At 42.4% G+C, this 27,048-nt stretch overlaps 1 protein-coding gene and 1 pseudogene across 2 annotated transcripts; both read left to right on the top strand.

Annotated features, from left to right (window-relative positions):
• The first annotated feature begins 662 nt into the window (after nt 1–662).
• On the top strand, nt 663–26,432 carry XRCC2 (X-ray repair cross complementing 2). Of its 2 annotated transcripts, XM_043464222.1 has the most exons (3): nt 663–792; nt 14,230–14,311; nt 23,207–26,432. In XM_043464222.1, the coding sequence occupies exons 1-3, from the start codon at nt 754–756 to the stop codon at nt 23,926–23,928; spliced, it is 843 nt and encodes a 280-aa protein (XP_043320157.1). In that variant the 5' UTR covers nt 663–753; the 3' UTR covers nt 23,929–26,432. The 2 variants fall into 2 exon arrangements, 1 of the variants encoding a protein (XP_043320157.1); XR_006268683.1 differs by lacking the exons at nt 14,230–14,311; nt 23,207–26,432 and adding an exon at nt 4,999–5,499 and having other exon boundaries at nt 666–792.
• Nucleotides 24,021–24,148, top strand: LOC122438940 (annotated as a pseudogene).
• Nucleotides 26,433–27,048: the final 616 nt, after the last annotated feature.

Raw genomic sequence — 27,048 nt, 5'->3', positions numbered from 1 at the left:
GCTCAGTCCTATAGGGACTCTTTGCGACCCCATGGTCTGTACAGTCCATGGAATTCTCCAGGCCAGAATTACTGGAGTGGGTAGCCGTTCCCTTCTCCAGGGTATCTTCCCAACCCAGGGATCCAACTCAGATTTCCCGCATTGCAGGCGGATTCTTTACCAGCTAAGCCACAAGGGAAGTCCAAGAATAACTCCATTCAGACATGTATCTTATTCTTTGTTCTGTTCCCAGGACTCCGCGCAAGGTCTGGCGAATAGCAAATATTCAATATCCGTCTATTTTTCTATCATCCCCTCATCTAATATTCATCTCAACGGACACTTAATAACAACTAAGTAATAGAATTCTTCTGCCTCCAAAAATGAACTCGATAAATTTGTCGGCTTGATATATTTTTAAAAATTCGTTTAAATTTAATGCACTTTTTTTCAGACTCAACCATGAGCCACACGCACACGCTGCTAGTTTCACTTAACAAAAGCATATTGAAGTTTACCAGAGAAGAAAGAAAATAACCCCCCAAGCGCTCTCCCAGTTTCCTAGGAGACGGGGGTCTGACGTCAGGAACCGGCATGCTCGAACGTCCTACTGCGCATGCCCGCAGGCTCCCCGGCGTAGGCTGGGCGCAGTGCGCATGCTCACGCCGGGGTCAAAGGGTCAGCGTCTCTGACTGGCTGAGGGGAAGACGCCGGGCGGTAAATGGCGCTGCAGGCGGGAAGGTTGAGTGGCTGGTACGCCGAGCCTCCGGGGAGATGTGTAGTGACTTCCATAGGGCTGAATCTGGGACGGAGGTGAGAGGCGCCGGGGTGAAAGCCAGGGAGACGAGAACAGGGCTGCGTTCGGGCGCGGGAGGCCAGAGGGCGCGGGAGGCCCGGGCCCTCAGGAGGAGGAGGCGCGCGGGGCCCGGACGCCGGCGACCCTGGTGCCCCGTCCGCCAAACTTGCACTCCCCGGAGACCTGGAGCCCTCAGAGGGCTCACTGCGTACACGGCTGGGTATAAAATGGGAGCTGTCTAGTCTCTAGCGTTATGGGCCAAACTTGTGCACGGCAGTCAGACACGGTTTGCAGGAGAGGCTAAGAAAAGCAGGGTGTCGCCCGGCTGAGCGTTCATAGACTTTTCTAGAACAGGGGTGCCTGAGTAGGTGGCGCCACCTTCGCCTTCTGTTCTGTACGTCTTCGCTTATGGCGTCCTGCCCTCGCTATTACATTATATATTTCCAGCCTAAGTATTAAGAGCCACACAAGCAGTGTGAGGCCTGCAAAGATTTATTCAGGAATTGAACCCGCAAGGACTAGGCACTTAGTATGTGTCAGCCGCGGGTGAAAGAACTAGTCAGAAGCAGGAAACAGCTTCCGTTATTGCAGAACTGAGAAGGGAGGCCGACTGCAAATTACAGGACCTTGGGCAACCTAGAAGACTTAAATGGGAGGAAGAGGCGACAGCTGAAGTTTCAGGGACCTTTTGAAGCTGACTTGGCAAGGAAGGGGCGACACAGGGCAGGGAGTTGGAAGTATGTGGGTTCTGCCTTTCGGCTTCCCTGATAGCTCAGTTGGTAAAGAACCCGCCTGCATTGCAGGAGACCCCGGGTTCGATTTCTGAGTCTGGAAGATCCCCTGCAGGAGGGATAGGCTACCCACTACAGTATTCTTGGGCTTTCCTGGTGGCTCAGCTGGTAAAGAATCTGCCTGCAGCGCGGGTAACCTGGGTTCGATCCCTGGGTTGGGAAGATCCTCTGGAGACGGGAAAGGCTACCCACTCCAGTATTCTGGCTCGGAGAATTTCCCAGCCCATGGGGTCGCAAAGAGTCAGACACGACGGAGCAGCTTTCACGTTTATGCTCGCTGATTTAGGGGAAGTGCAAGTAGTTCTTTGTAGTTGAAACCAAACAAAGCTAGTGGGGACACAGTGTTGGGAAGTCAGCCCGGAGAGGCAGGGAGTGGCAGGTTGTGGGGGATCTTTTTTTTTACAGAGAGGGGAGGGGGGGAAGCGGTGCCCTAAAATGATGAGCAAGCTTTCTGCGGGGGCCCAGATAGTCTGTATTTAGGCTTTGCGGGCCATTCCGTCTGTCAGGCAGAGAAGGCAATGGCACCCCACTCCAGTACTCTTGCCTGGAAAATTCTGTGGACGGAGGAGCCTGGTGGGCTGCAGTCCATGGTGTCGCTAAGAGTCGGACACGACTGAGCGACCTCACTTTCACTTTCCACTTTGAGGCATTGGAGAAGGAAATGGCAACCCACTCCAGTGTTCTTGCCTGGAGAATCCCAGGGACGGGGGAGCCTGGTGATCTGCTGTCTATGGGGTTGCACAGTTGGACACGACTGAAGCAACTTTGCAGCAGCAGCAGCAGCCATCTGTCAGGACTACTCTACTCTGCTGTTTAATGTGAAGGCAGCCAGAGGTGTGTAAACAAATGAGTGTGGCTCTGTTCCAGTAAACCTTTTGTTCTTTTGGGGAATCTCTGTGTTTTTTAAATTTTTATTTATTTTTGGTTCCGAGTCTTCATTGCTGCACCAGCTTTCTGTAGTTGTGGCAAGTGGGGGCTACTCTCTGGTTGTGGTGTGGAGGCTTCTATTGCAGTGGTTTCTCTTGTCTGGAGCACGGCCTTTATAGCACAGCAGGCTTAGGTAGTTGTGGCAAGTGGGCTTAGTAGTTGTGGCCCCTGGGCTCTAGAGCACAGGCTCAATAGCTGTGGCACTCAGGCTTAGTTGCTCCACGGCCTGTGGGGTCTTGCTGGACCAGGGATGGAACCCACATCTCCTGCATTGGCAGGCAGAGTCTTTCTCACTAAGCCACCAGGGAAGTCCCAACTTTCTGTTTTTTAAACATCAAGATTTGGCCTGCTGGCCATAGTTTGCCAACCCTTGCTCCTTCAGAGTGGAGGCACTGCTCCCCATAAGAACTGCTACAGTTACAAGCTTGCTGATTGAAATGATAATTTGAATCCCAGGTTAAACTCAGATGACTTTTGGAGTCAGAACAAGCCTAGCATCTAAAAACTGAGAACCCAGTACAGTCGAATCACTGAACAAAGAATTCAGCATCATATTGTTGGCCTGCCGCAGCCGTCTGGCGATCCTCAGCAAGATTGCCTTGCTAGAATTACTTTGGATTACAGAGCGGCTGGGAGTGGGGAGGATGCTTCTTTATTCTATTTCCTTTTTGTCAACAAAACCAACTAAACAAGCCTCTTTTTTCTTAAGTGCTGGGCACCCTGTGGCCATTGCTTAATTTATTTGGATTCTGTTTCTTTTCTTTGTACATGAGTCTACTACGCGAACTTCTACTTGGAGTCATTGTGTTGAGGAAGATATCTAAGGTCACAGACTATCCCAAGAAACTGAAATAAGCTACTTTAAATTTTTAATTCACAAGAATAGCCACATTATAAAATAGCTAACTTTTCCCACCTCTTGTGACTAGGAGGCAAAAGACATTTCATACAGGGTCTTCTTTAAAAAAAAAAAAAAGTTGCAAAGAGGATTTTTTTTTTTCCAAGCAGATTCCAGGGATGCAATTTCTGGTAGGCGCGAGAGCAAGTGGAAAACTTACATAGTGAACCCTTGATTTAAAGAAGACACACCTTGGAATCCAATTTACAGTAGATAATCTGTTCTTTACCTTACTTTTAAACAGTAGCAATGGTATTTTTACTTTTATGTTCCTCTGAACATTAGAAAAGGTTTTTGGCAGTATTTTGGTATCACCCACCAAGTGGCTGCATTGGCACATAGTTGTTAAGTAGTGATGTACTTTGAGTTTTCTCAAAAATGCCAGTATATGTTAAGTGTAAAAGTAACCAGTGGGTAAAAAAATTCGCTGTCCAGTTTTGTTTGACATGCACAACATACTCTTTCTTCTCTTTTATTATGATAGTTTCTATTGTATTTATTGTTAAAGTAGTACATGCTTATGGCAGAAAATTCCAGTAGTACAAAGTGAAAAGTCAGAAACCTCTCCACCCCAATTATCATGTCCCAAGGGTGGTGCTAGTGGTTAAGAACCTGCCTGCCAATGAGGGTTCGCTCCCTGGGTGGGGAAGATCCCCTGCAGGAGGAAATGGCAACCCACTCCAGTATCCGTGCCTGGAGAATTCCATGGAGAGAGGGGTCTGTAGGGCTACAGTCCATAGGGTCGCAAAAAGTTGAACATGACTGAAGCAACTTAGCATGCATACAAGGTGGATTTTTGTCAAGTTTCCCAGAAATTCTCCTTTTTTTTTGGCGGGGGAGGGGGGGTGGTATTTTGGCTGCTCTGCTCAGCACATGGGATGGTTTTCCATCCAGGTATTGAACCCAGGCTACCACAGAGAAAGTGAAGAACACAAACCACTAGACCACTAGGGAATTCCCTGGCAGAAATTTCCTAATGTCATTGTTTTGGAGGCTGAGATGGAGACTGCTGGATCATGGTTCTAGTCGTGGCTCTGCCGGGAGCAAGCTGAGAGATTTTGTGTAAGTTATTAAACCTTGGGGCTTCCCAGGTGGCACTAGTGATAAAGAATCTGCCTACCAACTCAGGAGACCAAAGAATGGGGGTTCGATCCCCGGGTCAGGAAGATCCCCTGGAGGAGGAAATGGCAACTCACTCCAGTATTCTTGGCCTGGAAAATTCCATGGACAGAGGAACCTGGTGGGCTACAGTCCATGGGGCTGCAAAGAGTGGGACACGACTGAGCACATGTGTTAAACCTTGACTTCTGGCTTTGTAAAGTGAGGGTGATAGATGATGATTTCTCAGTTCCCTTTCAGCTGTACTTCTAGAAGGTGAGTCCTTGTACTTCTACATACCCTTTCACTAAGCACAGTATTCCCTGCACAGTACACACTTGATAAATATTTATTAATAGTAATGCCTGGTTTTCTTTTTTTTTTGGCTGCACTGTGCAGCACACGGGATCTTAGTTCTGTAACCAGGGATTGACCTGTGCCCTTGGCAGTGACAGTGCAGAATCGTAACCATTGGTCCACCTGGAAATCCCCTGGTTTTCTTTTCTTAGAAAAGGTTCAACTCACCTGCTGAGTCAACTAGCCCTGAAAATGGATGGCGCTGGAGTGTCAAGTCCATACCCGGCCATTGCCGGCAGTCGGAGAGGCAGAAGAGGACTGGTGTGCCAAACAAGGCCCGCCCCGCCCGCCCCCACCCCCCCGCCCCCCACCTCGCCAATGCTGTGATGTGTAGGAGGGCCACTGCGGTGAGCCTTGAAGCTTAGGGTGTGAACCCAGGTGGAGCCACCAGAGGCAAATATTAAATAAAAGGAGTATTTATTAAATAATAATAATTGGTCTTGCGGTGATAGAACAACATCTATCCCCTTCTCTCTTTGTATCCCTTCTTACCCAGAACAATCAGTGCTGCATCATTACCATTACTCCATTGTGAGTACTTGCAACTTCCCTGTCATTTTATATCCTAACCTACGAAAGCAGAGACATTGCTTTGCAGACAAAGTCTGTCTAGTCAAAGCTGTAGTTTTTCTAGTAGTCATGTATGGATGTGAGAGTTGGAGTATAAAGAAAGCTGAGCACAGTAAGAATTGATGCTTTTGAACTGTGGTGTTGGACAAGACTCGAGAGTCCCTTGGACTGCAAGGAGATCCAAGCAGTCCATCCTAAAGGAAATCAGTCCTGAATGTTCATTGAAAGGACTGATGCTGAAGCTGAAACTCCAGTACTTTGGCCACCTGATTGGAAGGACTGACTCATTGGAAGATACCCTGATGCTGGGAAAGATTGAAGGCAGGAGGAAAAGGGGACAACAGAGGATGAGATGGTTGGATGGCATCACCGATTCAGTGGCCATCATTTGAGTTTGACTAAGCTCTGGGAATTGGTGAAAGACAGGGAAGATTGGCATGCTGAGGTCCATGGGATCACAAACAGTCGGACACAACTGAACTGAACTACTTTCCTGATCGTGATTAAACCCAGCTGTCTTACTTCCACTGTCCACTGGATATTGCTAGAGAAAATCACAACCAGGCTGACTGATTTCATTTGAAATTTATAACCGTCAACTTCAAGTGGACTTCTAGTCCACTTGAGCTTTCCTAGCTAATTCACTTTGTCTCTGCAACACATCTGTTATCAAATCCAACCTTATGCCTGAATTCCATCCACACATGTTCTAGTACCTTCTTGATACCCACATGGATGTCTAATAGGCCTCGCACACTTAACATGTTCATCATTATTGACTCCTGGATCCAGGGAAAATAGGAGAAGAACGTTAATATGCCCCAAACTGAAGCCTTGGTGTACCACCACATGTGTACACCCAGCCTCAGCCTGCTGCCTCCTACAGCTTCCCTATCTTGTTAAATGGTGAATTTTTTCTACTTGTTGCTCAAGCCAACAACGTTGCAGCCATTCTTGAATCCACTTTTCCCCTCCTATCAGCCCACACTCATCAGTGCATTCTGTCTTCCGTGCCTTCAGTGTGTTACCGTGGATTTGACCACATTGCACTGCCTTTCCTGCAGCCGTCCCTCTCCCTAGTAACCATCGCCTGCCTGACTGCGGTTACCTCGTAACTGGTCTCTGCTTCACCCTCTTCGCACTTCCTCTGGTGTATTTTCCATGTAGTATCCACAGTGCTCCATTCAAACCATAAGCAGACTCTACCGCCCAGAGCTTTCCAGAGGTTTCTGTGTCATTGATAGTAGAACCTGGAATCCTGTTTCTTACATGGTTTGCAAACTGTGTGATTCATCCTTCAGCCCAATCCATAACCTCAGCTCTCCTCTCCTGCCTTTGTGATGTCTCCCACACTGCCTCACTCTTCTTCAGACACGCTTGTCCTTGCTCTTCCTTGAATATACCAGATCTGCCTCAGCCGCAGAGCCTTTGCAGTTCCTGTTGACTCTGCCTAGATTCTGCTCCCTCAGAAGGTAACATGGTTCACTTCCACACCTGCATCGTTTCTGTTCACAAGCCAACTTGTACGAAGAGGTCCTTCCTACTGTTTGTTTTTTAAGGTTTATTCTTGTTTATGGCTACACTTGGTCTTCGTGGCCGTGCACAGGCTTTCTCTAGTTGGGGCGAGTGGGGGCTGCTGTCTGTCAGTCGCTGCGGTGGTTTCTGCTGTTGCAGAACGCGGTCCCTAGAGTGTGCAGGCCTCAGTAGTTGCGGCTCACTGGACCCAGGGCACAGGCTCAGTAGTTATGTCGCACCGGCTTAGTTGTCCCACAGCATGTGGGGTCTTCTCAGGCCGAGGGTTGAACCCATGTCCCCTGCATTGGCAAGCAGATTCCTAACCACTGAGCCACCAGGGAAACGCCCTTCCTACTGTTAATCTTTATTCCATTTACCCTGTTTCTTCCTCTGAACACTTACATCTGACATCTTACATTGTTTATGTGGTGTCTTCCAACCTCCCACCCCTGCCATTTAAGAATCAGTATTGCAGATGTTCTCTGTTGGGTTTACTCCTTTAAGTCTCAGTGTTTAGGATAGTATTTAGCCCACTGTAGGCGCTCAGTAGGTCTTCCCCAGTAACTCAGTAAAGAATCCTTCTGTGATGCTGGAGACACAGGTTCGGTCCCTAGGTTAGGAAGATCCCCTGGAGTAGGAAATGGCAACCCTTTCCAGTATTCTTGCCTGGGAAATCCCATGGACAGAGGTGCCTGGTAGGCTGCAGTCCATGGGGTTGCAAGAGCCAGACCCGACTTAGCTACTAAACAACATCTGGCTTCTGTCTCCATCTTCCACTAAGAGTGCTTTTCTCAAGGTTACCGTCAAACTTTATGTTGCCGAATGCTCATTTCTGAGCACCCCTCCTAGTCTAGAAAGGCAGAAGGTGCACTTGCCGCAAACAAGCTGTCAGGACCCCGGAACAGGCTGATCAGTGTGTGTCTGAAATAATCCATGAGGAAAATCCCTCCTTCCCTGGGGAAGAGAGAACAAGAGGATAGGAGAATACACTTCAAATGTTTCTCCAGCAGAGTCCCTCACAAACGGGGGCAGGAGGCCAGGGAGGGAGTGTTCCTACAGTGTTAAGCTTCTGCAGTTTAGAGTCTATGCTTTGTTGTCTCTTTCTGAGGTCTTGTGTGTAGTTGATTTTTCTAAGTGAAATTTTGAAGCACAGTCTGATAATAACTTCCTAGTGAAATCTTAACCTTACATTTAATGAAATTACTAATTTGTGGAATGTCATAAATTAAAATTTAGTCTTTATTGTGGTAGAAATTAATGCTGCTTAGGTATGTATAGTAATTTTTGCCTGACTTTTAATATATTTTTCTTATAGGATGATTGCTTTTTAAAACATATTGGTCAAAGGCAGCAGCTCTCAGGGAATATACTAGAAACAATGGAATTGTACTATTTAGTGTCTGAGTAACAGCTGTCTTTTCCATGTAATTTAGAGAAAAGCTTTATTGAAGAGCGAGGCCTAGTACTCTGCCCTGAAGGGCAGTTGAATTTTCTAAGTAGCAGAAGAGCCTGATTTCATAAATGAAAAGAATTAGTCCTCTGATTTAAGGGACTCCATGATAAGGACCCAACTTTGGATTGATCACATACATGTTAACATAGATGCTGTTTCCTTGCCTTCCTACATGTTCCAGCTCGTCTCTTTATGTTATGTGTCGTTTAGTCACTAAGTCATGTCTGTCTGATTGTTTGCAATCACGTGGACTGTAGCCCACCAGTCCATGGGGTTTCCCAGGCAAAAATAGTGGAGTGGGTTGCCATTTCTTCTCCAGGGGATCTTCCTGACCCAGGGATCAAACCTGTGTCCCCTGCATTGACTGATGGATTCTTTATCGCTGAGCCACCTGGGAACCCCTGGGAATAACTGTGTTATTACAGTTACACTTATTTGCCTGGAATGAATTTCCTCTATATATTGTGTATGCAGGAAAACTACCAAGAATTGTATTCAGTTTGTAGATGAAAGTCCAAGCCTGTTATAGGGCAGGAGTGTGAATATTTGGTTTAGAGTGTAGATGGACTTTCACACTTAACTGGTTTGAAACCTTGCTGCTGGGTCCATCTGCAAACAGATTTCATCACAAAAGGTCAGGGGAAATGAGCCTTTATCCAAATGACAATTACATATGCATGTTTGCCTTAATAGCATTCATTTCTGGTAATTTGATCTTTAAGCTCCCCTTCCTGCTCTTTTGTAAGCTTCTCCATAGAACTAAAATGAGGCTTTAAGGCATCTTTACGATACATATTGTACTTAATAAGCATATATAATAAACATAGACCTTGAAGGTATATGATCGCCTATAAAACAGACTCAGACTCTTGTTAATAACTATTAATAACTTTAGAGATAACTAAGAACACTCATGGACTTCTGTAGAACTTTGCATAGATTGTCCAAACAGGAAAATTTGCATAGTTTAAGGATCCTTTTACTCCATCCTTTGCCCAGTTGTACCCACCTGTGCCCTGTTTACCTTCATCTTAACAAGCAGCTACTAAGTTTGTGCCAGATGTAAAGCATTTTGGAATTGCTGGTGAGCCGAGGTAGAGCCTTCTCCTTTAAGCTCTTACATCCAGATGAGGGAGACTGGTAATATGTTCTGAAGCATAAGAATGGTTTCATGGAAGGAGGTGGCCCTCAAGAAGGTATAGAGTTTTTATTCAAATGTCTCTGGGCCGTAGAGCATTTGAGAATATAGGGAAAGGACATTTCTCGATCAATGAACCTTTTGGATGTGCCTGAAAGAACTATATGCTGAATCTTTCAAAATTAAAGTAGCCTCTCACACAGATCAGGATCTGCTGTCCCTTCTCTGCCTTCACAGAGCCCCATGTCATTTCTGTTCCAGCACCTACAATGCTTTCTTGAATTCTTTAACCTTTCACTCCGCCCCATTCAATTCTTTGAGGATAGGAACTGTGTCTGTTGTATCTATGTATGCCCAGCAACTTATTCACTGGAATATTTACTGGAAATATTCGACTGGAACATTTACCAATGAATATTTGTATAATTAAGTATTACCGCCTTTGTAGTGTTGCTCCAGTGTTGATTCTGCTGTTGAAAGAAAACATTTGGGGATCCTTGTGATGTTAGGGTGTATTAGGAGAGATGTCTGAGAGAGACCAGGTAATTGTTTAGACAGGACCTTAGATTGGTTTGACCTTCAGCTGTCAGGTCAGTTCAGTCGCTCAGTCGTGTCCAGCTCTTTGCGACCCCATGAATCACAGCACGCCAGGCCTCCTTGTCCATCACCAACTCCCGCAGTTTACTCAAACTCATGTTCATCGAGTCGGTGATGTCATCCAGCCATCTCATCCTCTGTCGTCCCCTTCTCCTCCTGCCCCCAATCCCTCCAAGAATCAGGGTCTTTTCAAATGAGTCAACTCTTCTCATGAGGTGGCCAAAGTATTGGAGTTTCAGCTTCAGCATCAGTCCTTCCAATGAACACCCAGGACTGATCTCCTTTAGGATGGACTGGTTGGATCTCCTTGCAGTCCAAGGGACTCTCAAGAGTCTTCTCCAACACCACAGTTCAAAAGCATCAATTCTTCGGCGCTCAGCTTTCTTCACAGTCCAACTCTCACATCCATACATGACCACTGGAAAAACCATAACCTTGACTAGACAGACCTTTGTTGGCAAAGTAATGTCTCTGCTTTTTAATATGCTGTCTAGGCTGGTCATAACTTTCCTTCCAAGGAGCAAGAGTCTTTTAATTTCATGGCTGCAGTCACCATCTACAGTGATTTTGGAGCCCAAAAAAATAAAGTCTGACACTGTTTCCACTGTTTCCCCATCTATTTGCCAGGAAGTGATAGGACCAGATGCCATGATCTTAGTTTTCTGAATGTTGAGCTTTAAGCCAACTTTTTCACTCTCCTCTTTCACTTTCATCAAGAGGCTTTTTAGTTCCTCTTCACTTTCTGCCATAAGGGTGGTGTCATCTGCATGTCTGAGGTTATTGATGTTTCTCCTGGCAATCTTGATTCCAGCTTGTGCTTCCTCCAGCCCAGCATTTCTCATGATGTACTCTGCATATAAGTTAAATAAGCAGGGTGACAATATACAGCCTTGACGTACTCCTTTTCCTATTTGGAACCAGTCTGTTGTTCCACGTCCAGTTCTAACTGTTGTTTCCTGACCTGCATATAGGTTTCTCAAGAGGCAGGTCAGGTGGTCTGGTATTCCCATCTCTTTCAGAATTTTCCACAGTTTATTGTGACCCACAGCTGAGGAAGTCCAAAAAAACTGTTGTCCCTGTACTCAAATTTTTGTCTGTCTCAGTGATACAGGCTTTGAGGCTTTGTAGCCCAGGGGAACAGTTCCGGGCTTTGAGCGCCAGAGATCTCTGTGAAATCTTGACTCATTTTCTCATCTGAAAACAGAATGGTAACAAATAGGGTTAATGTAACAGTTAAAAGAGATAATGTATGTAAGTTATGTACCGCTGATACCACAGCAAGTACAAATAGTAGTTGTTTTTAGAGAGGTATTGTTATGATAATAAAACCTGGCAGATACTGATTTACAAACCAAATGCAAAAACTGTTCATTTACAAGATTGTGTCCTCCGTGTATTCTTTCCCAATTAGGAAATTTGGGCTCAGAAAGGTTGCTTAGAGAATCAAGAGAAATAGTTTAATTATCTTAATAGCTGCCATCACCAAGCTCTGTTTGCCTGACGTGGTCATCTTCCCTAAAGGGATTAAACTATCCTGTCAAGCAGAATTTACTTGGATTCCTTGTACCCTGGCTTCCTTCTGAAGCTCTAGGTTGATTATACCTTGCTTCTTTCAACTCCTTAAATCTGGATATCATTCACTTAAATTTATGTAATTGTCAGGTTTATGCCAAATTTTTAGGGTATTTTCTACTTCGGTTTGGAAGATACTTCATTCCATCTGATGACTTTTGTAAGTTGTTGATATTGCCTATTTGTGTAAGTATTATTATGAAAAACAGATATGTTTTCCTAAACAAAAAAATGTAGTGAGGAGTGAAGTTAACTGGGTTCTCATCTCTTCTTCTGTATCTAATCTATTACTATATGTTGTTCTGGTTAAAGTTTGTGAAGATCATCTCGGCTCTTACAGAGTTGGGAAAAGGGAGGAGTATTTTCAGACAATTGTGGATATTCTTCCTTGATAGTATACCAAAACTTCACAAGTAGTGAAGTTAGTTGCATTGTAGAATATGAAATTATGTCAGTAAACTTTTCACATGTTATAACCCGTTGATTTATCATAACTTTAAACTGTCTGGGAGTGAATTTTACCCAGTGATTGGTCATTTGGAAATAGTGGTTCACTGAGTTATGTAGATCTTCCAAGTATTTACACATTTGTTAAATAATTAGTCCCCCAAAATCACATTTGTTAAAATCACCAGTGATTTCACCAGTACCTTAAGTATTGGGATGCTGTCCAGCTCACAGTAGTAGATAAAAAGTTTTCCAAAATTCACATTTTATCATTGGCAACAAATACTGTCAGTTACTTTTCCTTAAAGTGGTAGGGTCACTTTCTTCATTTTCAATAAAATGTCTGCCAGATACCAAAGTTTGTGTAATTGTAATTTGTCTGTCAGTCATTCATCAAATCAAAGTGTTTTGTGAAAAAGTATCCATCTCAGATAATCACACAGGTGCTTTTCCTAGAGAAAACCCACTGCGTTTCGGTTTGCAGCAGAAGTGCTTTCTTTGTGTGTGAAGTTGTGGGGAGTCCCCAAGATACCATCTGCAGAGTTCCAGGTCCTCACCCCCTCACTCAGGCATTAATTGCATGTTTGGGGGTTCCCAAGGCTACCTTCAGGTTTCGTGGTTTGCTGGAAGGACTTACAGAATCACTGAAAGCTTAGTCACGCTTACAGCTTACTGCAGCAAAAGGAAACGTTGAAATCGGCCCAGGGAAGGGATATAGTGGGACAAGATCCAGAATTCCCAACAGGGAGCTTCCAGTTCCTGTCCTGGTGGAGTGGACAGTGCTCGCTTCCCCAGCAACAGCGAGTAAGGTGCGCCAGCCAAGGACGCCCACCTGAGCTTTGGGGTCCAGAGTCGTCGTGGGGCTTTGTTATGTGGACATAGTCAGCCCACCGATAACTGAGGCTGAGCTGCCCCCAGTCCCTCACCCCACCCTCTGAGTACCCTCCTGGAACACATTGAATCCTTAGCAGCCTTGTCAAGAAAGTACTGTTTGTTTTCTTCACTTGACCGATGAGAAACCTCAGGCCCAGAGATCTAGTGGGTCAGGTTCTGACGTCCCAGCTGTCTACTCTTAACTGTTGTAAATTGCTTTTTTTTTAAACTTATGGTTTATTTTTGGCTGTGCTGGGCCTTTGTTGCAGTCCCTGGACTTTCTCTGGTTGTGGTGAGCGGGGGCTACTCTTCACTGCGGTGTGTGGGCTTCTCTCCTTGCAGAGCACAGGCTTTAAGGCGAGCAGACTCAGTAACTGCTTAGTTGCTCCATGGCATGTGGGATCTTCCCAGACCTGGTATCGAACCCATGTCTCCTGCATTGGCAGGCGGATTCTTAACCACTGGACAACCAGGGAGGTCTTCATTGCTTCTGAAAACCCCTTGCTCTAATCAACAAGTCAGAGAGCAGACTCATAAAGGTGACATCCAAGATCTTTTGCGATCTGACTTCTGTTCTTTAGGACTTCGTTATGTCCTGCCTGCTTTGTGCTACAAGCTCTGGCATTCCAGGTCTCCTTACAGTTTACCTACGCACAGCTGTTTATAACGTTTTCATCTTGGCTGATGTTGCATCTGCCAGGTATGCCTGCCTATGTGCCCTGTTCACAGATTCAAGTGTTTGGAGCTTCTCAGGGAAAGTTTTTCTCCATCGTCCCTTCCCTTCCCATCCCCTCCACCAGATAAGGAGCTAGCAATATAATGGACAGATAAAAGCTGATACCTGTATGACAAGTGTGGTAGGCATAGTGAGAAAGATAATTATAGCAAGTAAGGAAGGTAAATGCTTTGCGGTTAGTTTGATTCTGTGTCTCAAACTATGCTGTCACCTTCTTTGAAGGCAGGGACTCATTTTATACCAAGAGTACTTGGTACATAAAAAATATATTCTGGGTAAATGAACACAACTTTTCTTCTAAATTATATTTTCTATTTCGTAATTTCCTCCAAATCCTCAAAATGCTGAAAAGTTTTTTACAGACTTTTGGTAAATTGTGTAAAGTTGATTTGTAGGATTATGTGTGTGTGTGTGTATGTTGGATTTTATATTTTTAGATAATGAGTTTTCCTTCTCTCTCTTTTTTTCCTCCCTTTTGCAAGCTCCTTGCCCGACTGGAAGGTAGAAGTTCCTTGAAAGAAATAGAACCACATCTGTTTGCTGATGAAGAGTCACCTGTGCATGGTAAAAACAGTCTCAAGTCAAAATACAGTGTCAAATTAAGTTTTATAAAACAAGTTTTTTCCCCACATATATCCATATATGGGTTTCCCTGGTGGCTCAGATGGTAAAGAATCTGCCTGCAATGTGGGAGACCCAGGTTTGACCCCTGGATTAGTAAGATCCCCTGGAGAAGGGAAAGGCAATCCACTCCAGTGTTCTTGTCTGGGAGAATTCCATAGACAGAAGAGCCTGGCGAGCTCCAGGCCATGGGGTTGCAAAGAGCTGGATACGACTAAGCAACTAACACACCCACACACACACATTCAAATATACTCACACTTCTAGCAAGAGCCTACGTAGATTAAACGTGAAATTAAAAACTGGGACAGAGATGATGATGGCACATTTTTTAGCCTTCGTTGTCTGCCAGCTGAGATGGAGCCTAGTTTACCTTCAGTAAGTCTTCAGTGTAAACAACCTCTTTTATCCCAGCACAATATTTGTGGGAGTTTGTTATTTATTTTTTGTTCTTTATAAGTTTGAGGATCATAGGAAAGTCCTTACGTACTTGGTAGTTCTGTGAATATTTTTACAATAGGGAAAGTGATACCCACTTATTCTATTAACACTTCTCCACTAGGGAAAACTTAAAAAAGAAGGTGGTGTGCTTAGATGTGTATTTCCTTATTTCTTTTCCAGTGTAATAGCTTTAAAGAGATATAATTCACCCACTTAAGTGTATAGTTTGCACTTATGCATCTATTGGCACAGTCAATTCTGGAACATTTTCTTCACCCCCAAAAGAAGCCCGTGCCTGTTGGAAGTCACTCCTCAATTCCTCTCGCATCCCTTAGCTCTAGGCACCCATTAATCTACTTTCTGCTTCAATGATGTGCCTTTTCTGGACATTTCATGTAATTGGAACCATCCAATATGTGGTCTTTTGTCACCGATGTCTACTTTGCTTCATATTCTCAAGATTTATTATACTGTAGCACACATCAAGTAGTTTGTTCCTTTTTATTGACTAATGTTCTGTTGTATCCATTCATCAGTTGATGGCCATTTGGGTTCTTTCTGCTTTTTGGTTGCTAAGAATAACGCTGCTATGATCATCTTGTGTACATGTTTTTCTCTGGAGAAATATTTTCAGTTTCCTTGGGTAATATCTACGAGGGGAGCTGCAGGGTTGTATGGTAGCTCTGTGTTTAACCTTTGGCAAAATTGCCAGGCTGTTGTCTAAAGCACCTTCTGGGAAACCCACACTTTACCTGCCACCGTCAGTGAAGTGTGTACTGGTTCCAGTTTCCCCAGATCCTGCAGACAGTTATTGTCTGTCTTTTTGATTATACCCTTCCTAGTGAGAATGAAGTGATACCTCATTGTGGTTTTGATTTACATTTCCCTAATGGCTAATGGTGTAAGCATCTCTGCATGTGCTTTTTGGCAATTTGTGTGTGTAATCTGGGGAAATATCAAATCTTTTGCCTATTTATAAAATTGGGCTATCTTTTTATTATTGAGGTGTAAGAGTCCTATATATATTCTAGCTACAAGCCTTTATTAAATATGTGATTTGAAGATATTTTCTCCTGTTTTGTAGTTTCTTTTCTCCGTTGAGGCACAAAGTTACTAATTTTGATGAAGTCCCCCAATTTATCCAGTTTTTCTTGCTCTTGTCTTTAGTATCATAGCTAAGAGCCATTGCCTAATCCAAGGTCAAAAAGATTTAGGCCTTTTGTTATTATTGCAACTGATTTCTGTTTTCATTATTTTCTGATCAGAGAACATACTTCTGTGATTTCAGTCTGTTTAAATTTATTGAGATGTGTTTTCTGGCCAAACATATGGTCCATCCTGGAGAATGTCCCATGTGTGCTTGAGAAGAATGTGTATTCTGCTATATATAGTTGGGCCAAGTGTTTTATTGATGTCTCTTAATTCTAGTTGGCTTTTAGTATTGTTCAAGTATTCTTTTCCTTGCTGATCTTCTGTCTAGTTGTTCCGTCCATTATTGAAAGTTGGATATTTTAGTCTTTTAGTCTCCAACTATTGGTGAATTGTCTATTTCTCCCTGTCAGTTTTTGTGGGATTCATGTGGTGTTGGGCACATGTATATTATCATTATTATAGCTTATCAATGAGTTGACTTATTAATCATTATAAAATGTTTCTCTTTGTCATCTCACACCCTTTAAGATGGCTACTATCAAAGAAAACTCACAAGTGTTGGTGAGGCGGTGAGCAGATTAGTACCATTGTACACTATTGATGGGATCATAAAATGGAGCAGCCATTATGGAAAACAGTCTGAAGGTTCCTCAAAAAGTAAAAAATAGAACTGCCACTGTACTTCTGGGTAAACTGTCGAAAAGAATCGAAAGCAGAGTATTGAATAGATACTCATTTGCATACCTGTGTTCATAGCAGCACTATTCAAAGTGCTCATCCACAAATGAACGGATAAAAAAAAATGTGGTCCCTACATAGTGTGGAATATATCCAGCCTTCACAAGGAAAGAAATTCTGAGACATGCTACAACATGGATGAATCTTGAGGACATGCTTAGTGAAATAAGCCAGTCACAAAAAGAAAAATATTTCCTGATTCCCCTGTATTATATGGGGTATCTAAAATAGTCAGATACATAGAAACAGAAAGTGGAATGGTGGTTTCCAGGGGCTGGGGAGAGAAGAGAGAATTGTTGTTTAATGGGTACAGATTTTCAGTTTTGTGAGGTGATAAGTTCTGGAGATCTGCTTCACAGCTGTGTGAATGTACTTAACACTACTGAACTGCATGGTTAAGATGGTGAATTTTATGTTATGTCTTTTACCACAATTTAAAAAATGTCCTTTGTCTCTAATAAGAGTTATTTTGTCTTAGCGTATATTTTGTCTGGTAATAGGCTAGCCGCTTCTGGTCTCCCTTGGTTACGTTTGCATAGTATTCCTTCTTCTGTCCTTTTACTATCAGCCTTGTGACTTGGGATGTGAAGTATGCCCGCTGTAGACAGCCTGTAGTTGGGTCATGTTTTTTCATTCCATTTTGTCAGTCTCTGCCTTCTGTTTGGACTGTTTAATCCATTTGTTATTATTAGTTAAGATAGGGTTTATGGCTGCCTTTCTGCTGTTTTCTGTGTGTCTTACGTCTTTTTTGTTGCTCTGTTCATCCTTTACTGTCTTCTTTTGTGTTAAATGGGCTTCAGTGGTGGCTCATGTGGTAAAGAATCTGCCTGCAGTTCAGGAGATCTGGGTTTGATCCCTGGGTCAGGAAGATCACTTGAAGAAGGGAATGGCAACCCACTCCAGTGTTCTTGCCTGGAGGATTCCATGGACAGAGGAGCTTGGCGGGCTGCCATCCATGGGGTTCTCAAAGAGTTGGACACAAAAAAAGTAAAGAAAAAATAGTCGGACCCAACTGAGCAACTAACACTTTAACTTCCTGTTATATAGATATTTTCTAGTGTATCATTTTAATTCTTTGTTATTATTTTTACCTTTTTTTGAGTTAGTTACCTCATGATCGCCCTCAGGATTACAATTAACATCTTAATTTATAACAGTCTAGTTTGGGTTAGATACTGTCTTCATTTCTATATTTTTTGAAAAAAATCTTTGCTATCATATAGCTACATTCCTGTCCCCTTCCTCTTGCTGTTATAAATTAAGTATTTATACAGTGTATGCCCATTACACTTAAAATTTTGCTTAGTTAAAATCATTAAAATTACTTAATGGAGTTGTTTCTTAAATCAGATGAAAAAATAATTACAAATATAAAACACATATAACTCTTATATTTACCTATATAGTTATATTTACCTGGGTTCTTTATTTGCTCATTTCGAATTAAGTTACACTCTACTGCTATCCTTTCATGCGTCCTGAAGGACTCCTTTTAGTATTTCCTATAGAGCATATGTGTCAGTCAAAAAAATTCTAAACTGTCAGTAATAAATGACAAATTTTGATCAAACATATTAGAAAAGATTCAGCTATCTTTTTATTCTATCAGAAAGGATATTATTATGTTGAACCTAGTGGAACTGACATTAAAACATGGATTCGAAGCATAGCTTATACATTTGAATGTTATGTTTATAGAAACTTTAAAAAACATCATTATGTTCAGTCACTAACAAAAAAGTTTACTTAAAATTATGATAGATCTTAGAGCTATAAAACTGGTTAGATGAAAAAAATGTCTGGTTAGAAGAATACTCATTGGAGCAACAGCAGACATAAAAGTCGGATTATAAGGGTTGTTTACCAACAACAGCACTTTAACAAAGTGTTGCAGGGAAGTTCATTTTGAAGCAGTGAGAGGTTGAGGGGTTACAAGCCTCTCCAGTGCTGCTGGGAACATTTTTAACGGTGTTTTTGGATAGTAGTCACTCAGTACCATATGCAAACTCATTATCTCTTTAGTACTGTAGTGATTGCTCTGTAAATTCAGCATATTTGTTATATGATCAGTAGGTCTATAGGAAAGAAAGTGCTCAGTCGTTCAGTGGTGTCCAGTTCTTTGAGACCCCACGGGCTGTAGCCCATCAGGCTCCTCTGCCCATGGGATTCTCCAGGCAAGAATACTGGAGTGGGTTGCCATGCCCTCCTCCATTGGATCTTCCCAATCCAGAAATCAAACCCAGGTCTCCTGCATTGCAGGTAGATTCTTTACTGTCTGAACCACCAAGGAAGTAAGTTGGTACCTAGAGGATGTCTTTTTTGGCTTTTCTTTCTTTTCCTTATTTTGAAGGCTCTTTAGATTCGTAAACTCACTCTGACAATCTGTTACTCAAACCCCTTACAGCATTCTATTTGTGATAGTAACTATCAAGGCCAAACCATCCAGATTTTCTGATTTAGTTTAACTTGTCAACTGTCAAACTGGAGAGGTGATTTTTTTTTTTTTGGTTTTTGGTTTTTTTTTTAACTACCAGTTGTCATACTCAGTACTTTGACTGGACTAGGGCAAGGCTTCTCTTAACGGCTCACAGAAACTTAGGAGATAGTGTTTCAGATGCAGTTAAAAGGACCATGTCTCCCTATAGAACATTATGTTTGAATATTATTTTTGATCTTATGATTCGGTAGTAAATGTTTATAAAAATCAATGAAATTTATTTCAGTTCATCATTAAACAAACATGTTTGTAGAGAATCTAGTTCAAGAAGTTAATGATAGTATTCATCTTTAATTTCCAAGTTGGCAGATTTTACTTACCCAGTTGTTAGAAATGCCCTTTCCCCCCACTTTGCTACTAATCTGTAAAAGGGGAAGAGTGCTTCTACCTACCTAATAGTCTCTTAGACAGCCTTAAACTTTGCCTCAGTTTCATTCATGCTGAACCAGGGCTCTGAAGAATCTTTGTTCACACCACACCAGCTAGCTGTTCCTCAGTTAATGCGTGGGTTTGGAAATCCTCGTTAGATCTTGTAGGAGAGTGCTCTCAAAGCCTCACTCTTTTGAATTACACTGAAAAAATGTTTCTGAGCACCACCCCTCTATCCAAGAAAATACTTAGCAAAGTTTTCATTTTTCCTCTGTTCTGAGAACTCCAGAAAATATCCAGAGAGGTCTCACAGTTACCCTCTCCCCAATATCATGGGTTTCTAGCTCCCTGCAGAGTCCCTCCTCTGTTGCTTCAGAATATGTTACATTTCTCTTACCTTATCTTCATTTGACTCTCCAGCCACATGAAATTGCTGTTGAATTTTTACTCTTTAAATGAACCTGAACCATTGTTATTTTTCTGGTTCTTCGTACATGCCTCCCTTCCTCCAGTCTGATTTCCATCCTTGCTCTTACCTGAAGGCAGTGACTGCTCCCTGTGGTGCTGTTTCAGACTGAGTATGTCTGTTTGTAAAGTTTGGTTCATAAAATAATGTTTCTGTCAAAGGCACTTTTACAGACTGTACATTTACTGCTGTCAGATTACTATCCAGGACAGTTTGGAGATCTGTTCCTTACCTCTCCCTGCCATTTTTTAATTTTTAGAACTTTTCTGCTGCATTTACTAGTATTTAGTACTATTTCTGTTGAATTTCTGTCTTAACTGCCTTCATGCTTACTTCTCTAACTGTGGCTGTATGCTGAGAACTGAGTTTTGGCCCTCTGTCTTAGTTTTAGGTTCACTCCCACCCCACTGAAGAGTTTTCTGTTCTCTGTTTCTGTGTAGCTTATTCCTGACGTGCTCTCTTCAGCCTCTCATTACTGCCATGAATCTTGAATCCTAGTGGCCGTAGGATATATTTATTTGTGACACCTAGAGATACATCTTAACATACCATTTTGAAAGCTAAATTCTTATTGGAATATTTACATGATATGTGGATTAAAAATCTCTATTATGTTTTTTTTTTTTTCTTACCAAGCCTGTCTTTGAGAACTTTTAAGTCACTATGCTAGGTTTCCCCTTACCTTCTGAGTTAGTGAAGGAGGCCAAAGACTTGAGAGAAATGTAGCGTTGGCATACTTGGGCCCAGGGGCAGCTGGCAGCGGCTGACCCAGCCCTGGATGTTGGTTCCTGTCCTGGCTTACCTCTGGTGTTGGCCCCTCATTCCACGCCTTGGTCAGCGGCCTTCACACCTGCCCACTCTGCTAACCAAAACCGCACCCCACCTGTGCCTCCCCACCCCAGCTGCTCCCTTTCAGAATGCCATGTTCCAAAACTGACTTTCTGCACGGAATGAGAACTTACATTTTCATTTTTTAGATTTCTTTCAAGGCGTTCTTAAGAAGAAAAGAATCGGATGAAATGCATTCAAAAGATACTGTACTTTGCACTAAGGATAGAGTTATTCAAGTCCCCACCTTAAAGTAGTGAACAAGAAATCTATCAAGTAAATCGTCAGAAATGACATAGCACGTAAATGTAATGATGATCGGTGATAAAGTTTCCTTTTCCTACCTCTGGGTGTTGTTATCAGGATTCCCGTTTTCCGTTGGAAAGCCCTGTGGAAGCGTTGGTGGCTGCTCCTCCGCCTCATGGGCCGACTTCCTAGGAAACAGAGACGCACGCGTGTGGTCTGCTTGTTGGTCTCCCCAGCGTGGCCCTGCGTGGCCCGCTGCATCCTCACAGCCACTTTCCCATGAACCTTGCTGCACTGTGTTTTCAGCTTTCCTTCCCTATCGTTAATATTGGCTCGATGTTAATGTTCCTTCATCTAGTGATGTAGTTTATTCCCCTATAATATAAGGCGATAAAAGAGTTTTATTTGGAGGCATGGGGAGGATTTCCACTTAGTTCTTCCTTAGCTATATGGTAGAAGGGAGTAACCTGAACTTCTGGGTTGAATATAACTGAATATAATTTTAGTCACTATATGAGCATCCATGAACAATTGTTAATGTGAAGATAATTTTACTCCCTGAGGCTGAAATCTTGGGAATGGGGGCAGGGGGAATCTTTTTAATTAAAAATTTGAATTGCAAATTGTATATAAGATTATAGTGAAAATTGGCTGAAGTTTTATACTACTTAAATATGGTATGGTAGCAGATTGCTAGATTTCTTAGAGATTATTTGTGAGTGTTCCAACATACCATGGTTTGTTAGTAATAACATGGAAATAAAGTAACTGGACTCTCAGACAGACTTTATAGTTGGTTCAGAGCCTAGGAGCCTGCCTTTTTAACATGGTGTTTCCAGTTGTACAGTTCGGCCATAAAGTGAATGGCAAATAAACAAGAACTGGAAAGCCCCTGTTTTGAGTGGATTTTGAAAAAGTCTGGGGGCAGGACAGTTTCCCCAGGTGTTTTATTTGTGCTGTCCTCAATAAACGAGAGTTACTTGAACTGGCAGAGAAAGAGATTTGAGTCTTCAGAGTAGTTGACCCTGACTTATAATGCTCGGAAAATAACTCACTATGCAGGTGTCATTTCAGCGAAACGGTGTCGAGCGGTATTCACACAGCACAGAGCAGCTAAAGGCCGTGTGGAGACATGCAGGGTGTCTCCCCTGGGGATGCAGTTGGCACTCGGGGCCTGAGGGCTGTGTGCCCTACTGCCTGTGTGTGTCACACTGCACAGTCAAGAGCCCTTTCACCCAGGATACCGGCCACTTTGGGAAGCCCTAGTTAGGGGGTGTCTGAGCTGCACGTAACAAGTCCAGCCTCATGACTTACGTTCCTCGTGTTGGTGTGGAGGCAAGCAGTGCATGGGTGGTGTGCAGGGTTCTGTATTGTCATCCACGGCCTGGGCACCTCCAGTCTTCCTGCTCCATCCTCTTTGGGGCCTCCCCTTGCAGTGTGTACCTGTCGTCCTCGCTGTTTCCAGACAGCTGTCCCCTCCGAGAAGAGAGTGACAGAGCAGAGGTGACGCCCGTGTCAGGACAGCACAACTGGGAAGCCCCAGCAGACATCCACCTGTGGCTACAAATGTGGTACCTGGTGGCCTCTCTTCGCAAGGAAGACTGGGAGAATCGCTTTTAAGCTGGGCACATTGCTCTTCCCCCCAAAGTGGGGTTTTACACTTAAAGAGAAAGGAGAAACCGGATGTTGGGTAATTAACGACCGGAAATGCTGTGCACCAGTAGTAGTGCCTTTTTTTAAAAGATGATTGGTCTTAGGTGCTTTATTCGCGGTGCTGTAAGAGCGCTTGTGAGTGTATGAGGACCCACCTCCAGGAGATGCCCATAGGCCCATTTCAACCTTCTCATTTTGTTTGTCAAACTTTCTTGGTGCTAATTAACAGCCAACACCTTTTTCAGAGGTGAAATGTAATGATTTATGTTTAATTTATTTATTTGTATTTGCATATATGAATTCCTTTTGGCAAATGGGTTTAGATTTTCTTTCAAAAGAGAAACATTTCCATAAATGTCTTTATAAAAAACATTTTTGCAGACTTCATTTTGTAGCCTGTCATTATTGTGCTGCTGCATTTTGACTGACATTTTTAAATTTTACACAGGTGATATTCTTGAATTTCATGGTCCAGAAGGAACAGGAAAGACAGAAATGCTTTATCATTTAGCAGCACGATGTATACTTCCAAAATCAGAAGGTGGACTGGAAGTAGAAGTCGTGTTTATTGATACAGATTACCACTTTGATATGCTCCGGCTTGTTACAGTCCTTGAGCATAGACTATCCCAAAGCTCTGAAGAAATAATAAAACGCTGCCTTGGGCGATTGTTTTTGGTGTACTGCAGTAGTAGCACCCAGTTACTCCTCACCCTGTGCTCGCTGGAAACCATGCTCTGTAGTCATCCCTCTGTCTGCCTTTTGATTTTGGATAGCCTGTCAGCTTTTTATTGGATAGACCGCATCAACGGAGGAGAAAGTGTTAACTTACAGGAGTCTACTCTGAAGAAGTGTTCTCAACTCTTAGAGAAGCTTGTAAAGGAGTATCGGTTGGTTCTCTTTGCAACAACACAAAGTATAATGCAGAAAGCCTCACACCTGGAGGAAGGGCCTTCCTGTGCCTTTAATCGCCTGAGTGATGTGGATGTAGACTATAGACCCTATCTCTGTAAGGCCTGGCAGCAGGTGGTGAAGCACAGAATACTTTTCTCCAAACAAAATGATTCTAAAGCCGGCAACCAGTTTTCTTTAGTTTCACGTCATTTAAAAAGTAACAATTTAAAAAAACACTTTTTTACTATTGGAGAAAGTGGTGTTGAGTTTTGTTGATGTGTATCATAAAACAGTCTTTTGTCAGATCTTACGCAGTTTTAAAAAGTGTTTAATAGGCTAAAATGATTTGGTTCTAAAATTTTAAACTAAACTTTGCGCAGTGGCAGTATCATAGCCAATGAGGTTTATCCAAGGCCGATTATTGCTAATTGAAACTAAACTCTAAGGGAATCTAACATAACCACGTTTCTACACAGAATGGATTTCTTAAACTGGAACCTTAGACTGTTCTGTTCCTGGGTTGTTGAAGGTTATTCAGAGTGATAATAATAATAGTTAAACTACATTAAGTTGTTTTAAAACTAAATAAAAAAGATAGACATTTCAGTCCAAATAAAATGGAGTTTTCTAACTTTGTGTCACATTTCTGGAACTCAGTTAAATACTTGTTTAGTAAAGTTGAAACGCCTTTCTGATTTTTCATATGTAACTTCTTTAAGAAGCTGTGAACTTGGAAAATGTTTCTATGGAGCTGTTATTTCTGTAAAGGGGATGAAAGCAGGGAGCCTACCCAATCTGCCATTCACACCCAAGACTTCGGGAAGTCAGAGCATTCTGATCTGTCATACCGAATCCCAGGATGCAGCTGCATTGTGGTTGGGTTTCTGTATAACTGTTGAATCATGAGGAAATGAGATACCCATTCAGAGAATTCTGTGAAGGTTGAAATTCATCTTTCTTGTTAAGTAACTTGTTTGTTGTTATTGAGTCACTCAGTCATGTTCAACTCTTTGTGACCCCGTGGACTGCAGCACACCAGGCTTCCCTGTCCTTCATCTCCCAGAGTTTGCTCAAACTTGTGTCCTTCGAGTCCATGATGGCATCCAGCCATCTGGTCCTGTTACCCCTTTCTCCTCCTGCTTCTGTCTGTTAAGTAAGAGGCAAATGCTAAAACCATAGTATAACTGCACGTTACTTGTGTTTTCTTACCCATTTAGAATAGGTCAGACATACCCTGAAATGAATCGAAATGTTGCCAGCTGAGAGCTGGACAAGGCTTTATATCCCTTGGTCCAGTAATGGCCAGAAAGGGGTGCATGCGCCTCCAGGGACACACAAGGTAGCCTGCGGTGAAGGAGCAAGAGAAATTTAGAACCTTGGTTCATATATTCTAATCTAAGAAAGGATTAAGTCATATCAATATTTGATATTCAGATTGACCCTATCACTCATTCAACCTGTATATCAGATTGTCTTGTGTCACTTGAATTTTTGAGGTATCCTGTAGGAAAAGTGGGAAGAACAATGGACACTGGTGTTCTCAAGGGTGTGTTCATTTAAATGTAATCTGCTTAGTTAAAATTAACTGTATGTTTACTTATCTAATAAAGCTGCTTTGTAAGGGCTTAAAAGATCATTTTCATAATGCAGGCATGGCAGATGTAGCATAAGCTGTCTGTACCTGCAGCTCCAGCTTTGAGGAACCTGCAGTTCCCCAAAGCCAGCAACTTCTGCAGGTGTCTTCTGGACGCAGAGCCTGCTGGGCGGCATGTGGGCCAGGCGGGCAGTCCTTAACCAGTGACGGTCAGCGTTTGGTAGGTGGGTAACTCCCTCTTCCTCACCCCTCAGTGAGAAAGAAGGTATTTCTCAGGGTGGCCCTGTAGGAGCCATCTGTTCATTATCTCACTGTCTTTTGCCTTCCATCCTTCCCTTTCTCTTCACCACGCTCATGCAGCCTCATGGGGTTGTCTCCCTAAGGAACAAAATCCTTGTCTAGGAACTGCTTTTGTTGTGAGTTGAGGGGGAACCGAACTATCGGCAGGCAATAAAACGTCGTCAGGTTGACAGCCCTTCTAGGCGCAGTATTTGCTCTTCAGCCACATTATGGAATTTAAAATGATGGCATTCTAATTGTTAATCAAGTTAAACTACACTGGATCACATTACTGTCATTCACACCCACTTAACCTTTGTGCTGTTAATAAACGTTATTTTGCTATTAATATACTTTAAAATATTGCCATATTTTATCCACAGTTCATCTTTTTTCATTTTATATTCTTGTGTATTTTATTACATGCAATACATGTTACACGTAAATAATCTATAAATATTTGTATGTTGGGGGAGTATGCTTATTTTTCCTCTCCATAAGAGTGTGTGATCAATAAAAATGATAATCTCTTGCTCTACTTGAGAGGACTTCTCCTTTTAGCTGTTGAGATGTGAAAATTCTGTAACCTTCGTTATCAAGCTCTGGATGTGTGTTACACACGTTTATGAAAAACTAGCAACTCTTAGCAAGACTGTGGCCTTGACTGTGATAGGAGTTCCCGTTTCTCCTCTGTATAAATGAAGTGCTAATTTCATGGACTGTTATTCACAGATTTATAACTTATTCTTCAGGAACATGATTAAAAAATAATGAACTTTTATTATTAACTTAAATTATCAATTATATATTAATGTGTCAGACCAAAGACTTAGTTATCTTAAAAAGATTTGTTATCTGACATGTTGGAAGGAATTAAGAATCCTGGTTAATAAAAAATTCTTTTAAACTAAAAATTATACCGGTGGGATTTCTTGAACACTGGAGAAAAATGAATACTTGTTTAAAAAAAAAAATTCAACTTTAAAGCAAAGGAAGCAGCACATCCCAAGTCCCAGATGGCAGATAACACGATGCTGGGTGGAAGCAGGAGAGTAACGGGGATGAGGAAGTACAGAACTTAGGGTATTTATTCCATTTCCTTGTTTAAAAGAGAAGGGTGGGGGGGGTCGTAAAATAGTCCATATAGGCGAAGAGGAAGATCACTGTGAGAATCTAGTTTTCAAAAAATGTGTTTAAAAGATATTTCAGACATTCATCTGATAAATGCTATACAATAATCTGTATAATGCTCACCTTACCACTTCCTTTCAGCTTTCAACTCTCAAATGCTGGATCATTAATGTCATTCCAGAAAACTTTGATGCAGACTACTCTTCTATATGGATTATCTAAGAATGAGGATGAAACAGACATTTTCAGATGAACAGAAACTAAGAATTTACCATAAAAATTGCCTCAGTAAATAAACTTCTAAAAGATGGACTTCATGGAGGAAGAATGTTACCCCAAAGTCTGAAATATAAGAAGTAATAATGAGTAGAGAAAATAGTAAGTCCTTGAGT

This window comes from Cervus canadensis, chromosome 3, assembly GCF_019320065.1.
Source record: "Cervus canadensis isolate Bull #8, Minnesota chromosome 3, ASM1932006v1, whole genome shotgun sequence".
Taxonomy (NCBI): Eukaryota; Metazoa; Chordata; class Mammalia; order Artiodactyla; family Cervidae; genus Cervus; species Cervus canadensis.
This window is presented reverse-complemented; position numbering and strand designations above follow the sequence as displayed.